Source organism: Bidens hawaiensis, unplaced genomic scaffold (assembly GCF_021521415.1).
Source record: "Bidens hawaiensis isolate Kalapana, Puna unplaced genomic scaffold, B.hawaiensis_p1.1 tig00014645_1, whole genome shotgun sequence".
Classification (NCBI taxonomy): Eukaryota; Viridiplantae; Streptophyta; class Magnoliopsida; order Asterales; family Asteraceae; genus Bidens; species Bidens hawaiensis.
The window spans coordinates 114691-127975 of NW_027492279.1; the positions used below are offsets into that span (position 1 = coordinate 114691).

At 35.8% G+C, this 13285-nt stretch overlaps 1 protein-coding gene across 1 annotated transcript; it reads right to left on the minus strand.

Annotated features, from left to right (window-relative positions):
- Positions 1-405: 405 nt before the first annotated feature.
- LOC143547141 (kinesin-like protein KIN-7D, mitochondrial) lies at positions 406-11984 on the minus strand. Its single transcript, XM_077038635.1, has 25 exons — positions 11704-11984; positions 11496-11593; positions 11299-11388; positions 11132-11184; positions 9816-9881; positions 9520-9573; positions 9276-9335; positions 8923-9001; positions 8634-8701; positions 8441-8497; positions 8252-8356; positions 7913-8017; positions 7715-7822; positions 7491-7622; positions 7227-7367; positions 6907-7047; positions 6436-6573; positions 6172-6291; positions 6039-6089; positions 5904-5951; positions 3239-3382; positions 2053-2775; positions 1159-1288; positions 965-1079; positions 406-855 (listed from the first exon to the last, which is right to left on the minus strand). Exons 1-24 carry the CDS (start codon positions 11982-11984, stop codon positions 994-996), a joined length of 3078 nt encoding a protein of 1025 aa, XP_076894750.1. The 3' UTR covers positions 406-855; positions 965-993.
- Positions 11985-13285: the final 1301 nt, after the last annotated feature.

The following is a 13285-nucleotide window of genomic DNA, read 5'->3' on the forward strand; positions in this document are numbered from 1 at the left end:
ACACACACAAACATATAATGGGCTACAACACCACTACACCTCTAAAATAAAAATAACTCATTTGCTGACTGGACACTACATCGTAAAATCCCCCAATTTTGTAGCCGTTTCACCACACAGGCACACATAGCCTTAGAGCAAAACTGGTTCTGGTTCTGACCAGCTTTGAATTAACCCGATCTGATTTGGCCCAAAACTGGCTTTGTAAACCTCTAATAATCTTCTTTTACTATTCCAATTTTTAAAGAATAGATGTTTCAGTTTTATTATTTTTATTCTTATAATAGTTTATGTTACCCTTAGATCTCCTTTTTCTTTTTTTTTTTCAAAAATCAAGTTAAATTGAGTAAATTTATCTACTCGTTCCGATTACTTGAATTATACAACTTCTATGAAACGTAGCAACTTGGAACAAAACAAGCCAAATGTCAACACCACTGACAGTCACTACCAACCACCACCAAGATTACCACAAAAATTAATATAACTTTTTTTTAAACATATATAACTTGGGTGAATCTTTTACAATACCTTCTCCTTTATCCTTTTTATAAAAGGACCGGTTTCAAATTCCGTTTCGGCCCCGACACAACCGCCCACAGACACCCAAAAAACGCCCAGCTCCTTTTTCCAGGCTTGTGAATATATGAAAGTAAGAAACAGATCAAGCGTCTCGGTTTAAACATATTTCTATTGCACGTTTTAGTCACGAGTTTGGAAACAAAACATACACAGATGAAGATTATACCTTTTTCAACAATGTTTCGTTTACATACAGACAGATTGAAAAATCAATAAATTACACCCACCACTGGGTTACCCAAACGCGAATCATCGCTCATAAAAAAACAACTCCTGCAGACAAATGAAACCAAATGTTAGCAAATGTTCAATAATGATAAAAGAAAATAAATATATAATTCTGAAATCCTTAGAAAAAGATATAAAAAAAACTTTGTTGTACCTTCATTTTGAAGGAGATAAAAACCAATATCAAGAAGTGAAGGCAAAAACTCTATCTGTGATCTTAGTTCGGCAAATTGGACATTCAGAACATGCAATTGAACAAGATTTACACACTGCGAGAAATATAAGGTATTATGGTTAAGTATAATAAGAAGTAAAAAACTTTTGAAAATTAAGTTAAAAAAAACTTACAACTAAAATGGCGACAGGGAAGAAGCATGGCAGCAGTTGGTGACTCGAAGCATACTTTACATACATGAGAATTTGCATCTCCATTCCCGACATAATTGGCCTCCTTTTCCTTCATCTCTTGCATTCGAGCCTGAGCATCATAAATTGCAATATGAGCCAAATAAGGCCATAAAGGTGACATTTTTAACCATTTATTTACGAGCAGGACAATTCCCATCATTTGTAATTAAAAATTAAAAATACTACGAGGGAACTGGTCAAATGGTTTCAAAGTTGCCTAAAGTGTATATTTTGTGCATAAAACCTCCAAAATCATTTTATTCAAACAATAAGATTAGTATATGAATGATATATCATATAACTTCTTACTTATATAGTCATACTTGATTCACGAATTGTTGAAAAATATACCAAAAAATTTAGGCAAAAAGATGTTTTGGCCTTCGAGCGAACATAAACTGAAACGTTTAACCCGCCCATTTTGCCTGAAGGTGATCAAAAACGTTGAAAACAATCAGAACCACCCAAACCAAAGCAAGTCAGCTGATTTGGTCGGTTGATATCCAAGTTCCAAACGGTACAGTTTCTACAATTTAGCATTTAACGGCTCAGCTCGGTATAAAAATTGGAACTGGCTGTGTAAACCGAACTGGCCGTGTGACCTATGTATCTTTATATTTCTTTTCCTTTTTATTATATGTAGTTATGTGTATGTATTATATATAATGAACAATATTTGTCATCATAAAAAAAAATTAATACAAGCTAATAATTTTAGAAAAAAGTTGGTTCAAACTGTTAAACCAGCAAAACCATACCATGAACATCCATAATATTGCCACCCGTACCAGAAATTGCATCAGTCATTTGGAACAGATGTATGTATGTACGTACCTTCAAACGTGCAACAAGGGGCTCTTCCTTAGTCACGTTCTGAGCAGTTTGTGAAACATTCAAGACGCGGTTCTCTTTAACAACCGAACTATTCCGATCACCATTTTCCACTTTCATATAATTGACATTTTCAGATCTCTCAGTCTGACTTTCATTACTGCTCAATTCAGGAACAGTCACAACACCCTTTGCATCTTTCTTCAACTGAGCAACAAGAACCCACATGTTTGCCAAATCATTCTCCAAAGCCGCTTCCTTCTTCTTTGATTCCTCAACTTTCTTCCTATATTCCTCTTCTATCAGTTCCTTCTCAGACAAGGCAGCCTCCAGTTTTGCCTCCCGTTGCCTCCGTGCCTGCAACTCCATTCTTAAATCTTCAGTGTCAAGGTTCCATGAGTCAAACTCATCATAGGCGTCTTTGACTTGGCTAGAAGAACGGCCTTTTCGACCCGGTTTTATAGGGTCGTATTTGCGGTTACCACCGTTTGCAGATTTAGAACTGACTAATTCACAAGCGGCTACTAATTCTTTCTCTAGTTTTGCGTTTTCTAGTGAAAGTTTGGTGACTTCGCCTGCTAGATTTTTTAGTTCTACAGCAGCAGCTGATGCTAATTCCTTTGCGTAAGACGCTTCTTCTGATAGTTTTTGATTCTGTACATATAATCCACTGTTCTCCTCTAGAATTTGAACGTGTTCTAGCTTCAGTTTCTCATTCTCTACCTCCTGATTTAGAGAGAAAAAGAAGTCAACAAAACAATACCACCTTTTAATTTTTAAATTAGAAATCACGGTTGAAACTACTAAAAAGGTAATAGGTTAAAAAGATATGTAAAGAATTAAACTTGACTAGTTAAACCGATTATGAGTTACGTTAAATTCAAAAGGGTCGAATTGAAATTTTAAAACAAAGAACAAGTCGAACGGGTTAAAGAGGTCAAAAGTTGCCAAACTGTATTTTTAATGCATAAAGGCTATTTGTTTATTCAAATTACGTTATTATTGCCATAAAATAGTGTTTGTAATAATGAATTTTTATTTTTAAAGTCTTAGATATAAGGTTATTGGTAAATGTTTAAATTGTTATATTTAAAGAAAGGTCTAGAAAGTGATGTATCAAATTATCTGACAGAATACTATTATTAGTAAGCAAACCAATAAACCAGTACAACTAGGTTGTAGCAATCACCTGAATCTTAATTTTAGTCCTCAACCCATCAATGTACTCTTTGGACCCATGAGTTTCTGGAGATACCTTTGGCTTCTCATTAGCCATAGCTAGCTGTTGTTCAAGCAGCATGATTCTCTCATGGAGTTCTTTGTTTTCTGCACACTGTTAAAAAAATAATCAAGCGTTTAGATGGACAAAATGCAAAATTGAGCACACTATATAGGCTGCATAGATTGCTATATGTGATGGCATAATACTTTTAAGGTAATTGTGTCATGCATCAAAGTGTACAATGTAGCATTAACAAAAGGCAATGAGGTTGATAAGAACCTAATTGGAAAGGTCAATGGAATAGCTAAAAAGAGGGGATTCCAAATTGATCCTCTCAATCAAATGCACAATTATCTCTTAGCTTAACTTAAGCAATTATCCCAAATTATCTCTAAGTCTAATTTAAGCAACTATTTCAAGGCTAAAATAAAGGAGAAGCTTCCAGCAATCCACAAGAATAAATAGTCCTATAGTCATCTTTTTCTTTGTCTAAGTATTTTGATTATTTTGTTCTAGTATTTGGAGATTTGCCTATCTCGAATCACGCCATCTATCCTTTGTTTTTCCTATTTCAATTAATATAATTTTCCAGTTTCTATCATTGGTTCCATTGCCGGGAAACGATGGTGCAAACTCGGAGCCACAATACCCCACCAGAAGGGGGATCTAATCTTAATTCAATGGCTGCACAACTTGCAGCCATTGCCTCGCGATTGGAGTCCTTTGAAAGCTTGAAAAACGATGTCGCGGCCCTCAAATCACAAAACAGTCCTAAACAGAAACCACGCGGTCGATTTAACCGCTTTGATGATGGAAGGTTTGAGCAGTCTGATGAAGGGGAAAGCTCTTGGAGGGGTCGACAACCACATAGACCCTACAACAAAATCGAGTTCCCGAGTTTTAGCGGGGGAGACCCTCGCGGGTGGCTGCTGAAAGCTGAAAAATATTTCAGGTATTATCATATACCTGAAGAGGAGAAGGCTGAGATAGCTTCAATGCACTTAGAAGGTGATGCTTTGGACTTCTATTCTTGGCTCTCTAATGACCAGCCAATCACTTTTTGGGAAGAATTGGTCGAAGCTTTTACCAAAAAATTTGGCCCTGCAGAGTTTCAAAACCCGGATGACTTTCTTTGTAGCATCAAACAAACTGGATTGGTCCAAGAATATAGGCTGGTGTTTGCTAAACAGTCATCTCGGGTTTCAAACTGGCCCGAACACTGCTTGTTGGGAGTATTCTTAAATGGGTTGAAGGAGGAACTAAGGGCGGATGTTCGAATCCACAAGCCTCGTACAGTCTACAGTGCTATGAGTTTAGCATTAGAATTCGAATCAAAGTCAGATTACAACCGAGACGGGCAGAATTTGAAACCCACCGCCACTGCCAAATCCTCTTCATCTATCGGGGCTTCTTCAGTCACCAAAACCCCTACTGAAACCCCTTCATACATTCCCCCTCTTCGCATTTCTGATGAGGAGAAACAGTCCCGACTTTCAAAAGGTTTGTGCTTTCGATGTGGGGAGAAATTCGGTCCCAGACATCGATTTAGCTGTAAATCAGGAACTTTGAAATTCTTAGAGATTGCTGATGCAGGAGATGAAACAGCAGCAGTAGATGAGCAGAATATCACAGGTGAGGTGGCTGAGATCAGCCTTCACGCTCTCTTTGGTCAGCCTACACCAACAACAATGAAGCTTCAAGGAGTTATAGGTACAACCGAGGTGCTAGTCTTGATTGATAGTGGGTCGACCCATAATTTTATTTCGGATAAGCTGGTAAATGACCTACAAATAATATCCCAGCTCGTCACACCCTTCGGTGTCCAAATAGGAGATGGGAATATCATCCGATGCAACCGGATGTGCAAAGATGTCTCGTTGAAATTGTCCGACCTCTTCATCACACAAGACTTCTATTCATTCGCCCTAGGAGGTGCTGATATGGTACTAGGCATTTAATGGTTAGCTACCCTAAATACTGTTCAAGCAAATTGGGCTAAAAAAATTATGATCTTTACTATCAATGGTCAAGAACATAAGTTGCAAGGACTGCAACCAGAAGCTCACAATTCTGCTACCTGCCACCACCTCGCCATCGAACCGTTTGGAAAACAATTGACGATTGGGACAGATCAGTTTTCGTTTAATCGACTTGAGGGCAAGTCGTTTTCCTGGTCGGGAAGTAATGATAAGAACCTAATTGGAAAGGTCAATGGAATAGCTACAAAGAGGGGATTCCAAATTGATCCTCTCAATCAAATGCACAATTATCTCTTAGCTTAACTTAAGCAATTATCCCAAATTATCTCTAAGTCTAATTTAAGCAACTATTTCAAGGCTAAAATAAAGGAGAAGCTTCCAGCAATCCACAAGAATAAATAGTCCTATAGTCATCTCTTTTTCTTTGTCTTGATTATTTTGTTCTAGTATTTGGAGATTTGCCTATCTCAAATCAGGCCATCTATCCTTTGTTTTCCTATTTCAATTAATATAATTTTCCAGTTTCTATCAGAAGTACACGTGTTATATGAAATACAAATGTGAGATTAATAATGCCTTTGACCAAATACGATAAAAGAGATAGATGTGATTTAAACTTTAACAACTACGCGCAGCATTATCAATCTCAATACCTTGTTTTGCAATTCTTCCTGGAGGATGCGATTGTCTGCTGTCTTGAGCTGCAATCATGAACTTATGATTAGTTTCAATTAAGTTAAGAAGAATATTATGTTAATCATTGCTATTATCTGAAACAGCATACTAACCTCTAGCTCAAAAGCCTTTTCATCGGATTGTGTCATTAGATTCATCATTGTCTGTTTTAGAGAGAAAAAGTAGAGTCAGTAGTGTAGAGGTTGCATAAATTACAGAGAGGAAACTAACAGGAAAAAGGTGTACCTGCTGCATATCAGACAGCGATGTATTAGAAATCGAAGCTTCATTGCTTTCAACGATCTGTTTCTCCAAGGCCCTCATTTGCTTTCTTTTTTCTTCTATTTCAAGTTCCAGGTTTTCCATCTGTTTGTTAACATAAGTTTATAGGTAAATATGTATATATTTATATATCAAAGTATGTTTTTTGATAATTAACTTGCATGATAGCGGACACAAATTCAAATTGTGTGTAAGGGGTATCTGTGAGAGAAATGAACAAAACTTTACTTGGGTTTTCGAGCTCTCGGGGTCATTTGAAGACTGCTCTACTAAACGCTTCAAGGTACTAGTACTGAATGCAATCTCTCCTGCGAGCATCTTCACTCTCTCCACTAGAAGGTCCATCTCATCTATTGAGAGTCCACCCTATGGTCAAACAAAATATGATCAAAAGTTAAGATTTATACTTTATGTAAGTTGGAGAAACAAAAAAATTGTTGTAAACTTGCAATAAAAAACTGATGGCTAAGAGTGTTATGATAAGACTATGACTTCCTCACACACGTAATTATCAGCCAGTAACATGTGTAACTCGCAGATTGAAGACACTATTATAAATAATTGAAAACTTCTATTGTGTTGCATTAAATCTTACTTATAACTATCAAATATTTGAAGTGCCCTACTGAGATTTGAGATATAAGTCCTAGTGCCAAAATTTATATAAAACCATCAGACTGTAAGGAGCGTTAAACATACTGTGATACGCTTTACACCACTGGCAGCACTATTAATGACTTCACCCGCGTGAGTAGAATCCATGACAGTACTACCCGCAGCTGATAAATTGCCCGACATTAAGTCATTTTGAATTTCACTTTGCAAGAGCAGAGAATCATTCTGAAACAAATGTCATCAAGAAGGATCATCAGGCTCAGTGTTCATGAATCAAAATGCAATAAACCAAGTACAATAATCAAAATCATTAGCAGAAAGACATGAATGTAAATGCTGAGGGTTAAATGTGGTAGTAAGATGATGTATTACATGTAAAAATAAATAGAGAAAGATTAACCTACTTCATCATCATTAGCAGGAATCGTATCTTTTGAAGAAACAAGAATTAGCTTTGTTAGCCTCTGAATTCTGCTCATAAGAGCAGCCTTGGCTTCTTCCTCTTCCTCTAAGCGTGATTGCATCTTCACTTGTCCTTCTTCCAACTATTAATACAGATATAACACGATCAAACTAAAGAGTAAAACTCACAAACCTATAAATGTAATAATAGAAACGCAGATCAAAGCGTGTGTGAATTGTGATAGAGATTAACACACAAAATGCACCTTTTGTTTTAAGGTCAATATCTCTTCTGGATTCACACCTACAAGCATTCCCCTACGCAACTGATCAAGCTCAAGTTTAAGAGCTGATATCTCTCTTTGGTACTTCTTAATCAAAGATTTTTCATCGATGATCTGCAAGATGGAGGTTTCAAGAACATACAACAGTGAGATTAAAATGTTTGTTTTCTCCCTATGATGTAAAACATATTAAACGTGATAAAAACCTTATTCTGAGAGGCGTAAATTTCAATGCGCTTTGCCCTATTAGCAAATTTTAATGTATTATGAGTCTCCTCCATACTACTAGATGCAGGAGTTATGGTGCAAATAAGCTGTAAAGAGAACAAAAGTTAGATTTGAAACACTGAAAGAAATATAAATGATTATCAGAAAAACTAAAAGAATAAGTTTTTAATGCTTACGGAAACATGCCCATGGCCACTCAATGAAGACTGCAGAATACGAGTAAGCTTGGAATCTCTGTAAGGAATATGAGATGCCCTTCCCTCACTAAGCTTTCCAATAACCTGTAAGCACGGTATATACAAAATGCTTATAAATTAGTTCTAGATAATATTTTCTACTTATTAATCCTTAAACATTCAAATGTAAGACAAGAAAAATAAATGCACACTAGTTATTTATATAGAAAAAGATGAAGTATATCTATGTACAGCCAAACAAGCTCAACGTACAACCAAATATCATTAAACTTAACACGTAACAGAGCAGTAATGTTGAGAAAATTCATAACTACTTACAGTTCCAAGGGTTAAAAGACTTTTGTTAATGTAAGAGCCTTCCTTCCTCCTCAGTCCAGTGGTTTCAGTTTTTGAGCTCTCGGATCCCGCAAGATCAATTAAATTCTAAAACACAATAAACAATTATCTAATAAAAAGCTACAAAATTCAACTAGCATACTAGAAAAACATAAAAGAAATCGTGCATACAAGTTGAGAAAATATGACTCCATCGTAGTCGTCACCATGGGAGCTGCTTTCAATCATCTGCAAGTTCAAATATAGCTTAAGAAACTCATTACAGCAATATAACGGATTGAAGTCAACAGCAAAAGCAATTGGCTATGTTTAACCACAACAAACTTAAGCTCATAAAGAGAGAAACTTTGGGTGAATCACATACCAGGGTAAATATTGTGTGACTACGGCTGCTAAGAAGATTAAAGTTATTTGAACCAATGTGCCGATGCTCTGCAAATAGCAAATATCAAAAAGAGTTAAGATGGTATAGATGAGAGCATTAAAACAAATGGTTCCTGCCCGTAACACATCACTCGTCTTTTAAAACTTGTAACCGAAGCAACATAAAGTTTATGGGGTAATGGGTTAGCTCAACTTTTATAACAACCCAACCCACATAAACCTTAGGTGCTGTAAGAAACACATATGCACGCACATAGATTCAGTAGTACCTTCACCAGCAGCAATGAAAGAAAGGGCATGTCCGGGAGATAAAACCACCTCTTCCTTTATGCCTTCAACATATGTACCCTATAATGGATACAAAGCACAATCATGTCACAATCGTATAGAATAATCTCCATATAACAAGATTAAATAATACCATAACAAATCAAATCTAGGAGCTAACTGAGCTATCATACTAAGCAAACAACAACAAAATGATTATTGTTATATTTAACTGCTCTATGTGGATTGGTGAATTATTATGGATTTTAATAACAAAGGTTGAAATGTGTGTGAAGAATTACTAGCAGACTGAATGAATAAGACAGAAATATGCAAAGCAAGCTAGTGCAGAAACCTGTGCATCTTCTCGAACACGCAAATTTTGTCCCGTTGGATCGAGTAGATCATTAATCACCTGAGACAAGAAGCATAAGCAGAATGGTGAATCAGATTTAAAGATTGGATAGGCATGTCAAATACAAACAAGCAAGCTTATTAAGTGACATGAGCACTACTAGTATATAAAGCCAAGGACTGTTGACAAATTATTATGATATCAGTGGTAGTGACAATCTAACAATCACCAAATGGCAGCTTACCTCATTATATATCTCGATATATGACACACGCAGTAAGAACTCCCTTCCCGGCGTCTGCAATGTAAACACAAGGTGTTCATTGTCAAAAAATTATAATCAAGGATAAATAACAGAGCAAATGTGCCAAAACTGCATGTATAAATGTTTGTCATCTGCATACATACATACATATATGTGGTGTATGTATGTATGAAGAAAACATATATGAAGAAAACAACATACATATGAGAAATTGCCAAAGGCTTTCAAAATGACACGAGTAAGTATTTAAAAAGAAAGTTCCTAAGAAAACTTACATCCTGAATGATGCTAAAAACATCCTTTATCGCCAAGGGTATTATTCCTGGAGAATTATGATCACCCTGTGAAGACAATTGAGAAGAATAGAGTTATGGGCAAGTGAGGCAATATACATAACATTAACAATAAGTAGATCAACAAGATAATCTAAATTATATAGCTATTGCTTTTTTTTTTCATTTTACATTTACAAAGTAAAAGTAAGGTAGAAAACAGTATTGGCAAATGTTTGCATCTAATAAAGCTCAAATTTAGTTTACAAAAACTTGCTAAAAAATCAGTAATTTTAACTTGATTTTGATGCTTCCACAGCCTAAAAAGAAAACACGCCTTGACAATACACAATTTATATAGTTTGTATGAATACTAAATCTTACTCTTTTAACTCTTAGAACTTAGAAGAATACACAACCTTGTCAAACATATTTTTGTGCTTGTTGTCAAACTGAAATCACAAATCTGCATACACTACAAGAAATGATTTTTATACCTATCCAATCTGAAACCCTAGAGTACACTATGTCATCTTTAAGATAATTATATCTAGGTTCAAATTTACTTATTCTTTCAGCACTGGAGTTGTAGCCCAAAATAATCCTACAAGATTTGCTATAATTCTAATGAAAATCTAGTAGCCCTCACATTATAATCATTCTCTTAGATACTCCAGCACTATCAACACTGACACAATGTGATGTTTTCTGCCCTATTGCAGAAGTGTCGGAAGTGCATGGTTTACTTTTCCCCGTGTCAATATTTAGGTTAACCACTACCTCCCATAACAACCTTATCTTGGTCCAAATCTCCCCTTCTAACCAATACAATATTGATCGAATTTAGAGTGTAACAAACCGTCTCTAACGTTGTTGCCTCAACTTCTCAGTACGTTTCATCCGAACCTTCACACATGTATAGTGATTCATAATCCTATCCTTTTGTCATGTAGCCAGACACCATCAACTCAACATCATGCAACTAAACAAGCATGAAAAACACAACTCCATGTTTCAGTGAAATCATGATAGCCTAATTTGCATAGGGACGTTTTACAGGCATAGTAATTGTTGCAGCAACATTGCATCAACAACACATCTTGACAAACAATACCACTGAGAAGTAAAGGATCATCTACTAGAAGTTTAAGACCATAAGCTTCTATCAAGTTATCGTGAAGGTATAGAGCAGCCATTAATGTGTAGTATTCAAATGCTACTAGCAATAGTCTCTCATACAGCATTCTAACTTGAGCTTATAAATAACCTCAAAATCCATAACAATTCATCAATGGCATGGAAATAAATAATGTACTTACATGCATGGTATGCGTCTTCCCACTACTCGTAACACCATATGCAAATACGGTTCCTGCATTAGCAGTTTTACGTTAGCTCCAACAACTACTCTTTTAAATGTGGACAGCGTGTAACACATCAAGCAACAAATACATTAGATCTTAAATTTGATCAAATTTTCCCTTACCATTTATGCCTTCCATAGCCGCTCTAATAACAGGCCCCGCAGCTACTTCATACACTTCCTGAGTTTCCGCATATGATCCAAAAACTTTATCTATAATACAAACAAAAAAAACAATAATTGAAATGAACTTAAGTTTGCATCCAAATTGGTATATAACTTATTAATATATCATAAATCCAAAATTACTAAATTAGTACCAAAGGCGTATGAAGTGGCCGGATTATACTCGTTTCGTACAAGTTTATCTCCATCCGCATACCACGCAACCTCATCCCCCCTCTGATACTCCCTCTCACTACAATAAACACCACAAACTCAGGAGATCAATACCAAATTGTGTTAATACAGTACAAATTCACACAAATCAAATTAAGATCTACGACTAAAACTAATAGTCGTTATTACTTCATAGGGCGAAAGCGAATAGTGACGGAAATGCTATCACCGGCTGCTCCTCCTTGTCTGGGCACATCATCGATTTCAATAGGCTCATCAATCAACAAGTCATCAGCAGAAGACTGGCAACCGTAAGCAGCAGCAGGGGCTCTGGAGTAGATGGAATCGGAATTGGTAAAACCTAGAGTATCAGATCTAGAAGCGTAAGCCGTGGATTGAATCTGCTTGAAGGATGACGATGAGGAAGAAGAAGAGAAGGGTGAGGTGATTGGTCCGCCTCCTGCTGCCATTGACCGATTCAACTCACCGGATTGGATTGAATAATAATAATCTGAGAGAAGGAAGGAGTTAGGGTTTGTTGTTGTCACGTGTTGAGATATTGAATCGGACATTGTTTGTTGCTTGCAGTCGGTGAAATAAATTGAATTGAAAGGTGTTTTTGTAGATGTAGAGAGATAAAGCAGTAGTAGTAGTAGCAGTGGTGGTGTATAATAAATGTGTATTGTACTGACTGGGAGGGAGGTAAATCAACATACATATTCAATTCAAGTATTTGTTGTCTTCATTTTATTTTTATTATTTTAACCAACAGGGAATCTAATGTCATTATTATTATTTTATCTAATCGCACGCAAGATTAGGTCGTCTTCACACGGTCATTTTAACCAAAATACTTTAAAGTCTGGTTGATTGTCTATGGTGTGAACGGTTGTCGGATATTGGTCGAACGAGACCAATAAGTTTCAAACGTAACCTCAACAGTTAGAATGGTTATTCAAGTTATTGGAACGATTGTTCGGATCAATGATTTTTAAATGAACTCTTTGGTTGAAATGACCACTTAAGTGTTTTGTGGATGATTGTTTAATAATTGACTATGAAAATTTTTTTCTTTTTTTAAGAATATGGTGGTTCTTAAGATAACGGCAAAAATGAAATATTTAAACTCAACCATCATTATGATTGGAATTGAAGCATCGTATAATTTAAAAGGGGCATTATTGTATTTCTTCTATGTATGTTAAATACATTTCGATTAAAAAACAACTATTTTTGAAATATGCTTGCATCACAATTTATTCACCTTTAATGTTTGCATTGTTTTTAATATTTATTTCTCTACGCGATAATCTAGACTTATAGATTTATGTGTTATAAGTTGTTTCATTTACGTTATTTATTTTAATAAATATGAATACCTTAAAGTTTGTTTTATTTTATCTTACATAATCGCTTAAAAGAGTAAGGCCTGCAACCGGTTAATTATCCCGGCAAATTTTTGATAATCGGCGTTAAGCCCCTTCCAGTGGGCTTGAACCGCTTCTTTTCCCCGGTAGTCTTCGGGTTTTTTGGTTATATCGAGCCAAGCTTCAAATACTTTCTTCCAAAACACCCCGGTGGCTTGAAAGTTAGCTACAAATTAAAATTATTTGTCACAATTAGTATACATTTTAAATAAACACTAAATACATTTCTAATAAATACTTGATATTAAAAAACTTATCGACGTCGGGATCCTCCGAAATGACGATCCAAGCCCTTGCAAGGGCCACCTCCTCCTCGCTCCAATGCTTGTATAGATCACGTTGCG

What these genes read in the sequence shown, in the direction of transcription:
- LOC143547141 (XM_077038635.1), bottom strand. Translation starts at nt 11,984, where the DNA reads ATGGCAGCAGGAGGCGGACCAATCACCTCACCCTTCTCTTCTTCTTCC. An exon ending in GGAAGACGCATACCATGCAT is followed by an intron (nt 9,882 to 11,131) that starts GTAAGTACATTA and finishes TTGTCTTCACAG; the next exon opens with GGTGATCATAATTCTCCAGG. An exon ending in TTTACGCCTCTCAGAATAAG is followed by an intron (nt 7,623 to 7,714) that starts GTTTTTATCACG and finishes TCCATCTTGCAG; the next exon opens with ATCATCGATGAAAAATCTTT.